The sequence below is a fragment of the Capricornis sumatraensis genome, chromosome 13 (assembly GCF_032405125.1).
Source record: "Capricornis sumatraensis isolate serow.1 chromosome 13, serow.2, whole genome shotgun sequence".
NCBI classification, from domain to species: domain Eukaryota; kingdom Metazoa; phylum Chordata; class Mammalia; order Artiodactyla; family Bovidae; genus Capricornis; species Capricornis sumatraensis.
This window is the reverse complement of record NC_091081.1, coordinates 60,975,942-60,992,997: the sequence shown is the minus strand read 5'-3', so window position 1 is coordinate 60,992,997 and position 17,056 is coordinate 60,975,942. Positions and strand designations below refer to the sequence as shown.

The following is a 17,056-nucleotide window of genomic DNA, read 5'->3' as shown; positions in this document are numbered from 1 at the left end:
ATGATATCTCGGACTTGGTGTACAGTTCCCAAGTCAAAGGTGCCTTCTGAGGGCCAGCCTACATGGAAGGTCGGCCATTCTGCGCTGCAAAAAGTTATTCATTTGTTCTTCTTCACCAACACCGATAGATTCTGTGCTCTAGACTTAAAATCAGAAAAATGGTCAGTCCTAACGGACAACGGAGTGGAAGTCTCTTGCCCCATAATTACAGGATAGAACACAGGAGATGATGAACGCACAGAGAGCAGTGACAATGCCGGCACACACAAAGATGCGACGAACAGAGGAGACAAACCTCGGCCGAGAACACAGTACTAGGTCTTCCTGGGCCCCCTGAACCCTCCTATCCCTCTAGGTTATCTTACCAACAAGGCGTTCACAGAGCCAGCCGCCTTCCCAGCACGATGCCGGGCCTCGGCCTTACGCTGGCTAAGACGACTGATTCGCCCCTGATTAAGCCTGACAGGAGCTCTCTTCTCACCACAGCCAGCTGCCTTCCAGCGCGTAAGCTGGGCCTTGGTCTTACACTGGCTAACCAAACTTAACACCGGTGTTCAGATAGCTTTCCTCCAAGTGAGGAAACCCCTTCTACCGGGAGAGTGTTATTCTTCCCAGTTAAAGGGATCCCGGACGAGCACCCAAATGTTATGCCCAGAGTCCGAGTCCCCAAAACTGAGAGAATAAGACGTCCACAGCAATGTAAAAGCATAAAGGGGTTTATTACTAGCTTGAGCCAGGGCCCAGGTTTCATCCAGCACAGTGGAATCCGACAAGGGCCCCGAGTTCTGAATCCCATATACTTTTATACAGACGGTTCTTTGTTTCTGTAACAGCATAGCTGACTGGTTAAACTGTACGCGCATGCAGGACTTTTAAACCTCGCATCTCTATCTGGATTGGCTCAGGTCTGGCCGGGCGGGGGACTACGGGGATTTTTTTGATTGGTCTAGCTACACTGCCTGCGGGCCTGCCCCTTAGAGCCTGTCCTGGCTTCAGTTTGGTCCTAACAAGAGATACCATTACATACCTATTAGAATGTAAAAGGATGAAAATTGACAATGCTAAGTGCTGACAAGTGTGTTAAATAATTGGAACTCACTCATTTGAGAGTTTGAACTGGCACAGCCATTTTAGGAAGCCGTTTGGCAGTTATTTAAGAACTTAAGCGTATACTTAGCATATAGTGTAGCAGTTGCACTTGTGGATATTTACTCAAAAGAAATGAAAACATAACCTGCAAAGCTAGAAATAACTCAAATGTCCATTAATTGGTATATGGAGAAATAAAATGTATCTTTCCATACAATGAAAATACTGGTCAGCAGTAAATGGAATGTTATTCTAGATGCAAGTACATGAATGAATCTCAAAGCTTTATGCTGAGTGAAGGATACCAGAAACAAAAAACTATCTTCTATATGCTTCCATCTATATGAAATTCTAGACAAGACAAACTATAGTGAAAGAAAACAGATCAGTGGTTGGGTGGGGCCAGGACTTGGAGGGTAGGGATTGATTTTGTGTAGGCTACTAGAAATGTTTAATATCTTGATAGTTGTACAGTCAGGTGGTGTCATAGCTGTGTATGTTTGTCAGAATTCATTTAAGTATACACTTTCAGCCGGTGATGGTTATTGTAATTCATATAATTTGTTATGTCTCAATAATACTTATTTTTAAAAACAGACAAGCTAAAGTAAAAAATGATGCAGAGATGGTAAAGATAAACAGATGGTTAAAGATAAATAGAACATGAACAAATGTATTTGAGAGATTTTAAAATTCAGTGACAGTCCATGAAATGTGAAATTCCATGAAGTAGACTTTTTACAGTATGACAAAACTAGAACAACAAAAACTTTAAATTTGTAAATTACTTGGTAATGTAGAATCTATCTCGTGAAGCGATTAGCAAGAAAAAGGAAATACAAACCACAAAAACAGGAATTTAAAAGGTACTGAAACTATCATCTCAATAGAATTGTGGAATGCTACCAAAGGTGCTCTAAGGATTGTATTTAAAATGATGTTATTAGTACAAAGGTTGACAGATCAGTGGAAGAGAATAAATAAACCTCTTATGAGCTTCACATGATGAGATTCCCCAGGGTTTTCATTTTCAAAATCCTTTCTTCTAGACTATAATTCTTTCTTCTGTTTCTAATTTTTGGTTATCTTTTTCCATTTATTAGTGTCCTCACAGTTTACCTTGATTGCCACTACATTCCTGGTACTGAGAAAACAGAAAAGTTAGCATTTGCTCTGTATTGATGTAATGGAAATTCAAGGTTATTAGGTATGACTGTCTTCAGAGAAAGGAGACAAAAGTGAGTTTCTGAACAGATTATCATTGACTTTCCTTGTGTGAGGCAATCTAGGATTGAACTTTGGGTTTTCTTTTTTAAGTAATTTCTGAATTTTTTTCTATTTTTAAATTTTCTCTTTTCTTACTGTTTTATGGATATATTGCTTCTAGAAACAGAATATGTGAAAATAAACCTTTAAGAAGATATTTTTATTAAATTTGATTAGGAAAGATTTTTGGAGGCTATGGCTTCAGAATTTATCCTTAAGGATTAGGTAGAATGTGGAAATGTATTTTAGGTGAGCAGAAGAGTCTTAAAGATGGTAAAATATTGGGTATGTGGTGGAATACATTTTTCCATCTTTTCACGTATATTAGATATTCTAACTACTTTGAAGCATGAGGGTTTTCAATAATTGAACTTCAGTCTTCACTGGTTCCGTCATTTCTGGGAGAATTCTCTGACTTCAGTCTTTTATCCCTATGGTTTTAGCCATTCTGTTTTTGAACGCATCCCTTCAGCTTTTATTTCTGTCACTCAAAATTTTAGTTCTAACATCTGCAGTTGTTTTTCATCTCATATCTTTTTGAGTTTCTTAATATTAATTCTACTTATTTTAAATTATTTTGTTGATGCTGTTTGTTTTTCTTCCATGTTAATTTTTCTGTTTTATTGGAGTTGGTGGACTTCTCGATGCTGCTGCTTTCCCTCAGTGTCAGTTCTCAGTTGTTAATCATCTTTGTGTTTGAGAATTTTTTTCCTGCCTATTGGTTGTTTTCAACATAACCCGCTTCTGCTGGTGGTGAGGGTTGTGCCTACCTGAGACAGGAAGCCATATGTCTATCTGTTCAGCTGTTTTGTTCTCTGGGTGAAAGGCACCGTGTAACACAGCTGGAGGAGGGGAACAGAGCTGCCCTCCCAACTCCTTAGTTGGTCATCCTCAGGCTTATCCCTTCTTTTCGTATTCCTTGCCTGAGGTTATGGCTTCCCCAGAGCCAGCCTTTTCTCTGGAGAAGTCTTTTCCTACAGTCTGTGGTTTTCTCTGGTAGTTTCTGAATGGGTTTCTTAATGGATCTAATCCTGCCTGTCTTGCATCCTTGGGGAATTTCTCAAAATATTTATTTTATTACTAGTAACATTCCTTTTTGATTTCTAGCGTTATTTTCTGTTTATTTCTTATTTTAAATAAGTTTAAATGGAGAAAGTTATTAATACAAGTATGTGCTTAGTCTGTCATTTGATTTAACTTGATAATATTTAATACTTAGCAGCCTTTTCAGTGAAATGCTTAGACTGATTGCACGGTAATCCTAGAGCTGTAAACCTTTGGTTTTTGAATTTAATTATGAAGCAAGATAAATGACCTGTGTGTGTTTTCTATTAGAGAACATGAAATACTTTAACCATAGCTCTTCTAGCAGTTTCACTGATATCTCTTAATTAGGTTAGAATATGGATCATTTTGCCAGAGGAAAGTAACATTTGAGATTTGAGCAGTTAATTCACTTTTAAAAAGTCATTAACATGTTCCCCATGTTAGTTAACTCCTTTGATCTGAATTTATTCTCAAGATTGCTGGTCTAAGACTGGGAGAATAAGCAGGAAAGCGCTCACCAAAGGCCCTAGAACGGTGTCACAGTACTGGAGTAGAAAGTGAAATATTCTTTCCAGTACTGCATATTGTGAAACAGTCAACATGATTTTATCTGCAGAGAACTAAACTGTGCTTAGTTGACACTCTGTTACTGTGTCTTTTCCTAGCTTGATGCTGTTACAAGCAGTCTTCAGAAAATCAGGGAAGCTGAAAGTGATGCTATAACTGCTGCTAACACTAAGAACCCAGAGAACAGTAAAACAGTAACTAAAACCAAACCAAGGGATCCGCAGCCAGCAACTGAAGACCCAGAAAATGATGTTCGTGTGGAGGATGACAAGCAAGAAAAGGCAAATAAAAAGGTTACGAAAACCGCGCTCCAGGTGACTGCACGAGAGACGGAGCCAGAAGCTCCTGAGAAGGGAGATGCGACGCCTCAGAAAACGCGGACTAAGCCACAGCCAGGAGTGGCTCGTGACAAAGGTGGAAAGGCCAAGGAGGGAGGAGAAGACAGTGGTTTAGATGAGGAACAACTGGTGCAGGTATACCAGCTCCAGGTAGCGGAAGAAATGGCAAAGGAGATTAAGAAGAAAATCCGAAAGAAACTCAAGGAGCAGTTGTCTTACTTTCCCTTAGATTCTTCATTGCATGATGACAAATTGAGTGGTGAAACACGAGAAAAGAAAAAAAAGAAAGTTCCCCCCTTGTCTAAATCTCAAACAAGGTATGTTACACTGATAAATATACAATGTTCTCTTAAAAAAACACTATTTTCAGCTTTTGAGTGATTTCTAGAGTTTTGTTACTAAGTCCAAGCTCATAGAGCTTCCCTCATAAAAGGCCAATAATTATGAGAGACCAGTTGTTGGGGCAATGAATGGCAACTTTACTCAGAAAGCCAGCAAATTCAGAAGATGCTTCATGCCCCAGATAACCATCTTGCCTGAGATGGAATTCAGGCTCCTTCTGAGGAGGAGGGAGTACTAAATACTAAAAGGAGAGGGAGTCAAGTCAAACACTTTCTGGTTCCCATAAGCCTCCAGAAAGGGTCTGTTCATTTCTTTCTCCCTGCAGTCATTCATAGGTGGACCTGGTAAGGATGTTTCCTCTGAGCTAAACAAAGGTATTTTAGCTTAATTTTCATTACTTGGGGAGCAGTGTTTCCAGAGATGGGCCATTATGTATAATTTAAGCACACAGGCAACATCCTTTTAGTGATTAACTTGTAATAGAATACAAAAGGTTCTTCCTGTTAACAGTTTGCCCTGTCGGTGTCCATACCTCAGTCTTGTGGGATAAGGGACAAAGACCATTCTGCTGAATGGAAGTGACAAATTTCCTTAGACTCTTCAGTCAGTCCTTTTTGAAATCTTTAGTCAGTCCTGTTTGAACCCGATGAAACCTCTCACCACTTTGTTGTCTAATTCATAATAACTTGTGGTTTGGTTCTAGTTCCCAATACATATATCAGATTCCTATGCTATTTATTTGGACAAAACTGAACAGATTGGTTGCCCCTTCTCCAGCTGTAATGGAATTACCATCTACTTCTATTGGATAGACAGACCTGTTGGAGGCAAACTCATGAATAGTGTAGTAGAGAAGTTTCGTATAATTGGCAACTACTAGGTCTTTAGCACTTTTAGATTCTCCTACTTGGGCGGACACCTGGAATGGCCTACCATACAGTATTTTAAAGGTGCTTAATTTAAGCCTGCTTCTGGGAGCCATTGATCCATAGCAAGGCAGCTGGCAAGGCCTTATGCTAAGTTAAATGTCTCTTGACATTAATATTTTTAGCGACATTTATGGTTTTTCCTATTGATTGTGGTCTCCAGGATGAATAGTTTTAATGCTTATCCAAATCAGGATGATTTCCCGAAGGAGGGCTTTCAGAGACTCTCTGTTCATGGAATATGCTTCCACCCACCCTGAAAAAGTATCCACAGCAACACTATCAGGTTACCTGAGATTTCTTGCAATTGGGGTATTTAAGTGAAGTCTCTTTTTCAGTGCAGGGTGGGGCAGGTTCCTTTGTGTTGAGTCCCCATCTGGGGCGGGATGACAGCAATCTTTGGGATTTTTTTAAGATCTTGGGGGAAAGAGCTCTGTGTGCTTTTCTGGGCTTTTCATGAACTCTGTCTGTAGATTTCCAGCATTCTGATGGGACTCTGTCAAACTTTTCTGGTGAAAAACTTCACCAGAGTGAGGTCTATCAGAAAATTAATCAACTTACTCCCCACTGTCAATTTTACCTGGAGTTCCTGTGGAGAATTCAATTTCTCAAGTCCAAGGGAACCCTTGGGCCTTTTCATTCAGAGTGTCCCTGTCTGCCATATAAGAGGCTCTCATCTTTTGTTGTTCTTCGTTTTCAGCCTAGAGCAGTTTCTGTTTTCCAGAGTTCTTCCTCCTTACAGTAAACGCATCATTCCTTCCCCAGTGGGGACTTACCTCTCATCTAGTTACCTTCTGGGAATCCAGTGCCTCTGCCAAAAAAGTGATGTTTCATTTTGCATCTTTCTTCTGTTTTTCCCTGTTAAATAGTTTAAAAAAGCAACATCTACTAATTAAGAAATGTTCATTCCAAATGTTCCATCTAATTTTTATAACTTTCTCCTGATATCTGAGACACTTTGCCCCAAAAGGTCAAATTTGCCATTCTAATATTTTCAGGATCTGTATTAGTATGATGTCTGTAGGTCTGATAAATCCTTTCCAAAAATTCAGAGAGGTCTTCATTTGTTTTGCTGAATTTCCTGAATATTGTTCAAACCCTTTTGCTTTGGTGTCCCTTTTCAAGGCCCTGCCAAGATGCACTAACAAGTCGTGCTCTACTGAGGAGGGCCTTCTTCCCTTGCTGGGATCCTAAGTTGGTTCAGCTGTGGGTGCTGTCAAGTGGACTCCATGTATAGATGATCCTCCCTATGAGAAGGGTTGCAATCTTATGAGGGTTGGGATCTTTCCAATTAAACAAGTTTGAGAAACCCAGCCAGCTGGCTGTTTGCATTTAGGCTCCCTATAAGATAACAGCATAAGGGAAATTACCCTGTTCCCATAGTAGCTTCTGGCCCAGTTGAGTGCCCTGTCTGGTCTTAAATGGCAATATCAGAACAAGTCCCTCTCCTCCAGAAACTAACACAGGATTTTCTAACTGATCCCTGTAAGGAGGGGAAGTCCTGAGCCCCAGTGTCAGAAATTGGGACTAGGTAGGAATGGAAAATGGTAGGAAGGATGGATGTATTGGTATAGTGGCCAGATTGGCTGGGTCAGTTAAGGTTTGAGGAATTAGGGTTTGAAGCGACATCTCCTCACTTTCATTCCCTTCCTTTTCTTCTTTTCTGATAATAGTACAGATGCTTGCACATAAAGGATTATCATTCTTCCCTAATTTTTCACAAAATACCTGTAGAGTCATTCAAAATCCTCTGTAAAATAGCAGTTTATCATTAAAAGGATACCTTTCTGCTTTAGCATCAACCAACTGGGATTACAACATGCATTTGAATAGAAATCTGATTAATGCCGTGACAGACAGTTTAAGACAACACTGAAATTATGAGTAATATCATTTACCAGGCTATACCAGAATGTTAGGAGCTCTATATAATTTATAGAATATTAATATTAATAACATTTACCCATGTGATTGGAGAGGGAAATGGCAACCCACTCCAATATTCTTGCCTGGAAAATCCCATGGGTGGAGGAGCCTGTAGGCTACAGTCCATGGGGTCGCAAAGAGTTGGACCCAACTGAGCAACTTCACTTCACTTCTTCACCCATGTGATACAGTCTAAGAAGTGTTAAGTGTTATTTATTTAATAATGCTTCCCATGCAATTAAACGTACCAGATAAGCCCAATTAGTTCTATATTCCTCTCTGAGATGGAGAGAAATAATTTGAGATGTTCCAGAGACCCTCTGAAAAACTCCAAAGTTAGCCAGAGGTCAGATGAACTCCACCTAAAACTTGATCTTTTTGGAAGTTTGTTAAAAAATATCAAAAGTTAATCAATGATGATTAAAGATCTCAATGGCAAATACAGATCACTTAAACAAAGAAACTCACAATTACCAAAAGTAGTTCAATATTTTAATAAAACTTTATCCTCCTAGAAAAAGAAATTCAGATTTTTACCACTTTACCTTTAAGATTTCTTAATTAAGTTCAGTCTTACTTTAGAATTTGGTTTAGTTTCAAGTTATGAAAATCTGGAGAGACTATTCTAGATAGACATTTCCAAAACATTATTCCCATAGAGTTTACTCCAGAACTCTTTACTTCATTTACTTATATTTACTTAAAGCTTTGTCCCATTATTTTACTTTCTGATAAACTTTGTAACAGGAATAAGATATTTTTGATTTCTGGTGAACCTAGAGGTACAAAAGTATTGTACTTAATGTGGATGACTCTAAAGACATGTCTATATAAAAACAAGTTTAAGCTAACTTTTCATACCAGATATTATTTCCTTACTAAGTATTCCCTAGATCATGTGAACCTGAAACTTGTTCTGACCAGTTTCACTGTATTTGAGTATTTGTTTAAGCACTTAATTTCCATTAAGCCAATTAAATAGTGCCCCTTTACAAATTAATTTTGGCAGTGCCACACATCTATAACACATGTGCAAACACACAAACACAGGGACCTCATAGTTCCCATTCCAAAATTTTAGCCATGAATCTGATACGACAGTGTAAAACCCAGTTGTAAAAGAGGGTAGATTCAAATTGGGTTTCTGGCAGACAGAACAAATCAAGGTCACCTGTCTACCTGGTGAAACCATTTTACTAATATTTATGGAAAAGACACTTCTGTTTCTATGTGTAGTTTTTGGTGATTTTAGGAACCAAGTACAACATCTTTCTCCTTGGACTGTCCCACTCTTGGACAGGAACAGATTTTTTTTTTTCATTTTCCCAATTTCATATCAGTAAAAGTTTTACATATCACCAACTGATAAGGCTGCAAATGGAGAAGCAAAAGCACACAAGATGAAACAAAAAACCCAAAGAACAAACAGAAAACCCAAAATAAACCCTCAGGTTTGGTCCTGGGAGTTTTACATGCACTAACAACATAATAAATGACCAAAAATGACATAATTAACATAGCAAGAACAGAAGTATATAGTGCACAGGGTCCCAAGATGAAGATCTTAAGAGGTACTGGGGCCACACATTGTTAGAATAAGATATCATTTTCCTTTCACCCATGGGTTCAGAGCAATAATAGGATCCCTTATGCAAAATGCACTTCAGAGGACTTTCTTTAGGGATAGATGAAACATTCCTTCTTTTCCAGGACAAACAAAACACAAACAAATGCTAGCTAGCATCCAAAGAAACCAAAAAACCAATTCACAGATCAGGTAGAAGTCTTACAATTCTTTCCTCTCCCCAGTGGCTACTGCTGCTGCTAAGTCACTTCAGTCATGTCCGACTCTGCGATCCCACAGACGGCAGCCCACTAGGCTCCTCTGTCCCTCGGATTCTCCAGGCAAGAATACTGTAGTGGGTTGCCATTTCCTTTTCCAATACCCAACAAAGTAAACTGACTTATTCCTGAGGGAAAAAAAGCCCAAAGGTGGGGAGGAAATGAAGTTCCTGGCTGTACACACTGGAGCAACTTACCCTACCATATAGAGCCCTTCAGCTCCCAAATGTTGGTTCCTTGCTCCAGTTGCCAGGTATTGGGGCAGCCAGTGCCACTTAAGGGAATTTTGGAGATCAGATCCTCAGGACAGGTGGTCTTGGCAGCTACAAGGCTCCTGGCTGGCTTCACCAAAATTTGTTACCAAGCTTAAGCTTGTACTGCTCACTGCACGACAGGCCAATAATTGGTAGACAAGTTGCTGGGGCAAGGAATAATTGCTTTATTTGGAAAACCAGCAAACTGAGAAAACAGTTGACTCATACCCCCCCAAAAAACCATCTTGCCTGAATTAGAATTCAGGCTCCTTTTATACTCAATGGGGAGGGAGGAAAATCAAACACGTCCTGGTTCCCATCATCCTCCAGAGGGAGTGTGTTAATTTCTTCCTCCCTGCAGTCACTCACAAATGGACCTGGTCAAGATGTTTCCGTGAGCTAAACAAAGGTATTTTAGCTTAATGCTCATTGCTTTGGAAGCAGGATTCCCAGAATTGGGCCATTATGTATAATTTAAGCTCACAGGCAACATCCTTTAGTGATTAACTTGTAATAGAATACAAAAGGTTCTTCCCTATTACAGTTTCAGAAAGAAAATGTTTAGTCCTCCTTTTGGACATGTGTACTGTGCGTGCTCAATTGCTCAGTCATGTTTGAGTCTTTGAGACCCCATGGACTCTAGTCTGCCAGGCTCCTCTGTCCATGAGATTTCCCAGGCAAGAATACTGGAGTGGGTTGCCATTTCCTACTCCAGGAGATCATCCTGACCCCGGAATTGAATCTGCATCTCTGGCATCTTCTACATTGGCAGAGGGATTCTTTACTACTGCGCCACCTGGGAACCTCTTTTGGGAACATGGGCAGTACAGTACTAACAGCTAAACTTTATGTGGCCCCTTCTTGTGTGCTTAATGCTTTACAAGGAATATGTGCTTTTCCCCTTTCGACAACTCTGTCAGGAATAGTACTATCATCCTATTTTGCATAATTACATCCTTCATTTAGTTAATAAATACTTGTTTAGATAAAGAAAAATAACATTTTCCCCTTATTTTACAAATAATATTTATTCACTGTAGAACATACAGACACAAAAATGAAAACATAAGTAATCCACCCATCCAGAGATAATCACTGTTAGCAATTTGGTATTCCTTTAGTTTTTTTTTATATACAGTACTTATATGTATATGCTTACATATACAGTGTGAACTTCCTTGAGTAGATATGTCTCTCCTTGGGGTAAACAAGGGCAAAACTATCTTTTAACTACTGTAAGTTTGTTTTTTGTAATCTACATCTGCATAAACAACTTGAGATGGAAACACTTTTTTTTTCCCCCTGTATTTGACAATTCTCTGATATTCAGGGTCAGTTTCCTTTAATGTCCTCATCTAAAAATAGTTACCCTCTTATTAAAAGCTAGACAACCAGTTGTAACAAAGAGAGGGCAAACAGAGTTGCTAACAGGCACATGCATTAAAAATTAGCCCAGAATTTAACAGCTCAGAACAACAAACATATATTGTCTCCCAGTTTCTATGGCTCAGGAACCTGAGTGGCTTAGTGGGTATCTCTAACTCAGGATCTCTCACAGGCTGCAGTCAGGATGTCAGCCCAGGCTGTAGTCATCTCAAGGCTTGGATAAGGGTGGATCTGCCAAGTGACATGCCAGTTGGAAGATATGGGATGGTCCACTGCTAAACTCACTCATGTGGCCATTAGCAGGTTTCAGATCCTGACTGGCTTTTGGCCAAAGACATCAGGTCCTTACCATGTGAACCTCTTCACATGGGCTACTCACAACAGGGCCACTTGCTTCCCTTGAACAAGGGCTCTGAAAGAGAAAATGCGAGACCAAAGTCACAGTCCTTTGGGAACCTAATCATAGAAGTGGTACCAATTACTTTTATCATAATCTGTCTATAAGAAGTAAGTTATTTGGTCCAGTCCACAATAAAGAGAAAGGATTACACAAAGATATGAGTATCAGGGGGCTTCCCTGGTGGCTCAGTGATAAAGAATCCACCTCCCAACACAGGAGAGACAGGTTTAATCCCTGGATTGGGAAGATCCTCTGGAGGAGGAAATGGCAGCCCACTCCAGTATTCTTGCCTGAGAAATCCCATACACAGAGGAGCCTAGTGAGCTATAGTCCATGGGGTCACAAAGAGTCAGACATGCCTTGGTGACTAAATAACAGCATGAGTATTAGGAGGCATGGATCATTGGAGGCCACCTTAAAGACTGCTTACTGCAGTACACCATAAATCTTATTTCTTCACATAGTTACTGTATCTGTTACGAACTGTAAGTCATACTCACTCTTAGTAAGGTCAGTTTATGAATTTTAAACAAATCCATGCTTAAACATGACAAAAAAATACAAAGGGTAACTTCTCTTTGAATAACAGTATTTGATGATATGATAAAATGACATGACTTTCTAGAATGACTGCTTTGAAATATTTCTTTACTCTTTATTTCTCACCCCCTTTTTGAAATATGACTAAATATATTGGAAGTAAATTTTTGATTATTAGATGCAGATTCCTTTTTTATTTGGTAAGTCACAAGCGTTAATAGGCTGATTTCTCCGTACAGATCAGTGTGCTTCTAGGCTGCTACCCTTTACCATTTAGTATTAATAGTTCATGTGATGCAGATTTTAACTTTAATGATAATCTTCTGAAAACATAGTGGCACATAAGCCACTGGAAAACAGAAGCAATTAATTTTTACCTAGAAATCAAAAGTTGGATATCCGAAGCCTCTTGAAAACAAAACAAAATTAGAACACCTTTTTTTTTTAAATAATCTATAGAGATTTGTTCATTATTCATTTACTTGTCAGTAGAGTAAGGATGATTTTATCAATCCTAAGTAAAAACAGATCCATTGAGTATAAAATACAGTTTCATTTTCCCCAGGAGTTTAGAGATGAGTTTAATTTGGCTCATGGGATATATAACATCACCAAGGGTAAATTAGTACACATAATACTTAGTTTGACAGCTAACCATTTTAGTGTGTAACAAAATATGTGTATCTCCCAGCAGAAAATAATACTGATATTAGGATTGTCCTTGCCTCTAGTTGCTGTTAACTTTGCTGCAGGGTAATAATGATAATGGTCCATTTCCAGTGGCTTGAACTCGGATTATATTTGCAGTACATCGAACATCTCTGATGACCCAGTTGAAGGTGAACAAAAGAAAGAAGCTCCAGTTGGAGCAGTTACTTCAGAGACTCATCAGGATGATGATATGAAATCAAAGGAACAAAATGTAGAAGACAACATGCAAGATGACACAAAATCCAGACTGAAAAAAAAGAAAAAGAAGGCTAAAACAGGTTTGTTATCCAAATTAAATGGAAAATGTGTGCCTTGGTAGGCATAACTTGATTCAGGGACTTTTAGTCCTTAAAACTAAAGAAAATATAGTCCCAAATGGTATAATTGAAAAAATAATCCAATACAGAATATTTGATACTTAGGCTTAGATTTGTCTAGATTGTAACATTCATTTATTTACAACTGTGGGTCTCTGTGATGAGTTTGTCTAACTTGAGTCATTATTAGTAATGTTGTAGTTGCTATTGTGACACAGATTTCTTCTGTATGTTATTGCCCCTAAGTAATGACAGCATTGAAAACTGTAAATAGTCAACAGCTAGTAAACATTTCAGATGTTTAAGTTGCACCCCTCTGTCAAACTTGCTGTCTTCACAGTTTCTCGTAATTCAGCTTCCTCCTGCCCACTTTTTATTTCACCTCTTGCTTTCTACGTTCCTTTCTGCTCATTTCTTTTATCTTATTTTTCATTACTTATTTTGACATTTTTCTGCTTCTTACATTTTCTTCTTTTTTTTTTCAATTTATTTGGCCAAAATTTGGGATTAAAAAATGGGCAGTTTTAGAATTTATGGTGCTTATTCATGCCGTTTATGGTGTTTTGTGGTTCCAGTAATTAATTTTTTAAAAAGAAAAGTGTATGTATTACATGTATACTACTTAGTGAACTTTCACAAACTGGACATGTCTATAAAGTCATCATGCAAATCAAGAACCAGATCATTAGCACTCAGAAGCCCCCCACTAATTCCCTTCTACTTCATTGTCCTACAGGAGTAAATACTATCTTAACATCTAACACAAAGTTGATTTTCCCTGTTTTTCTATTTTAAGATGAATAGTTAGAATTATAAATACTATGCTCTTTACTTGTGGCTTTTTTTGCTCCAGATGATCTTGTGTGAGATTTATATTGTCGTTGCATGCACTGAAGCTTATGTATCATCAGTCCTGTTTTTGTACTTAGATATCCATTGTGTGAATATACCACGATTAATTACCTATTCTATTAACATTTGAGGTGTTGCTAGTATTAAGCGATTATAAGTAAAGCTATAATGAACATTCTGGTCACATTTTTTTAATGAGCATGTGTATACATTTTTTGTTGTTGTTGGACATATTCTTAGAGTAGAGTTTCTGTGCCATAGAATATATATATTTTTCACTTTAACAGATACTTCTCATTTCCACACTTGGTTTATCAGTAGATGCTAGCAGTATTTGAGTTTCCATTGCTCTACATCTTCACTAGTATTTATATTGTCAGTATTGTAAAATTTTAGTCATTCTTATAAGTGTTTAGTGATTATTCCATTTTGACTTTGATTTGATTTCCATGGTAACTAATGCAGTTGAGCATCTTATTCATGTTTATTGCCTACTTGGATTCCTTCATGGTAAATTTGTTCAAGTCTTTTGTGTAATTTTTTAAGAAATGGAATTGTCTGCCTTTTTCTAATTAAATTGTGAGAATGTTTTATATAAATAGATAATTTTTCATATATATGTAAGAATACATTTGCCATATATATGTATATCACAAATACCTTCTCTCTCTGGGTTTTATTATTTTTCTCCTACTGGTATTGATATCTTTAGTAAAACAAAATTTAAGGATTTTATATAGCCCATTGTATTCCATTCTTTTCCCTTTGATTTTAAGTGCTGTGATATAAGAAATCTTTCCCAAGTCCTGAAGGTGTTTCTCTATATATAATTTTCTAAAAGATTTTTGTTTCAGTTTTCACTTTTAGATTTGCAGTTTACCTGGAATTGATTTTTATGTATGGGGATAGGTAGTGGTCCACACCCATTATTTTCTCATATATGAATATGTACTTGACCTAATTCCATTTACTGAAGAGAGCATCTTTGCCCCTGCATTTCAGTGTCACTTTTATCATGAATACGGTGACTCTGTAAGCTGGTCATTTTCACTAATCTCCATTCTTAGATGGTTTACACTAGCATCACTATCATGTCTTAGATACAATAGCTTTATAATAGATGTTGCTGTTAATAATGATAGTTTTATTGCTTCTTTTTTTATTCTTATGTCTTATTCCTTATTTTTACGTTGATACACTGCCTAGAATTTTGATTATAGTGTTAAATAGAAGTGGTAATAACAAATACTCTTCTCTAGCTGCCATCCTTAGGGGAGAGCATCCATTATTTTACCACTGAGTAAGACTTTGCTATAGACTTCTTTGTAAATACCCCTATTGGATTATTCCTAATTGGTTAATTGTTTTTTTTTTCTTTTAATCATTCATAGATACTGAATTTTATCAAATGCTTTTTCTGCATCTGTTAACATAATCATATTAATTTTTTACCCTTTTTTCTATTAATGTGATTGTTATTTGATTATTAAGCGATCTTTGTACTCCTGGCAGAGATGGAGGAGGCACCTACTTTGTTGTGATGTATTAGCTTTTTTTTTTTTTAATGTATTATTGGATTTGATTTGCTCATAGTTTGTTAAGAATTTTTGTACCTGTGTTCATGAGAGAGATTTGTTTGTACTTCTCTGTTGTTGAAATACCCGGAATTAGCATCAAAGTTTTGGTGGTCTTAAAAAGTATTGGGAAATATTTCCTTCTTCAGTTCTCTGTATTTGTATAAACTGGTGTTATTTCTTCCTTAAATGTTTGCAAGAATTTGCTAATAAACGTTTTCGGGCCAAGATTTTCTTTGTGGGAAGAATTTTAAATCAGATTTAGTTTCTTTAAGAAACATTAGATTCTTCATATTTTCTGTTTATTCTGTCAGCTTTGATAGACTGTATTTTTTGAGAAATTTGTCCATTTAATATGGATTTTCAAATTTTGTATGTCTATGGCATCTGAAAGGGTACCCCTTGATACTGGTAATTGGATTTCCCTCAATTTCTTCATCAGTCTCAGCATTTTCAATTTATAAATACTTTTAAAGGACTTTTTAGCTTTTGTTTTTATTCTATCATAGATATGTATATAATTTTAGTGATTTCTTCTGTCTGTATTATTTCCTTTTATAAGTTTCTTTGGGTTTGATTTGCTGTTGATTTTTAACTTTCTAAGGAGGATTTTATAAGATTTAAGTCATCCTTCACTTCTAATACATTAAATGACCATCTAAGCACTACTTTCAGAGAAGGCAGTGGCACCCCACTCCAGTACTCTTGCCTGGAAAATCCCATGGGCGGAGGAGCCTGGGAGGCTGTAGTCCGTGGGGTTACTAAGAGTCGGACTCGACTGGGCGACTTCACTTTCAATTTTCAGTTTCATGCATTGGAGAAGGAAATGGCAACCCACTCCAATGTTCTTGCCTAGGGAATCCCAGGGATGGGGGAGCCTGGTGGGAGGCCATATATGGGGTCACACAGAGTCGGACACAACTGAAGTGAGTTAGCAGCAGCAGCAGCAGCAATCACTACTTTATCTGCATCCCACAAGTTTTTGATATGTTCTATATTCTTATCATTCCATAAAAGTATTTCTTAGTTTCCATTTAAATTTCTCCTTTGATCACTCATTATTTGGAAGTGTTTTGTTTGGTTTCAGGCAGCAGGTGATTTTCTAGTTATCTTTTGGTTTTGGGTCTTATCTTCCATTGTCAGTGAACATACTGTGAATTATTTCAGTCTCTTGAATTTATTGAGGCTGTCTTGTGACCACCTTATGATGAGTGTGCTAGACGTGCCATGTGCATGTGGAAAGAATGTGGATTCTGACGGCGTTGGGTACGGTGGGGCCCTATATATGTCAGATCAAGTTTACTGTATTCTCATCTTCCTGATTTATTTTTTTTTTTTGGTCTGCTTATTCTATCAGCTGTTCGATGAGTATTAAAGTTTCTAGTATTCTTTTACATTTCTGTTTTTGTGTCATTTTTCTCTTTGCATATTTTGGAGCTTTGTTATTGAATATATATACATGCTTAGGATTGCTTTGTCTTCCTAACCAACTGACACTTTTGTCATTGTCATAGTCCATTCAAGCTGCTACAACAAAATACCTTGACTGGATGCCTTAAATTGTAAATATTTATAACTCATGGTTCTGGAGGCTGGGAAGTCCAAGATCAGATGCTAGCAGATTCAATGTGAAAGAGGCAAGAGGGCTTTCTGGGTTCTGTTTTATAAGGGCACTAGTC

General features: G+C 37.6%; 1 protein-coding gene across 1 annotated transcript in view; it reads left to right on the top strand.

The window, feature by feature from the left end:
- Positions 1–17,056, top strand: part of AHI1 (Abelson helper integration site 1) — a 232,452-nt gene that overhangs the window by 20,110 nt on the left and 195,286 nt on the right. Inside the window, exons 3-4 of the mRNA XM_068984959.1 lie at positions 4,068–4,624; positions 12,731–12,912. Coding sequence (XP_068841060.1) covers positions 4,068–4,624; positions 12,731–12,912 — 739 coding nt within the window. The remainder of the gene's footprint in view (positions 1–4,067; positions 4,625–12,730; positions 12,913–17,056) is intronic.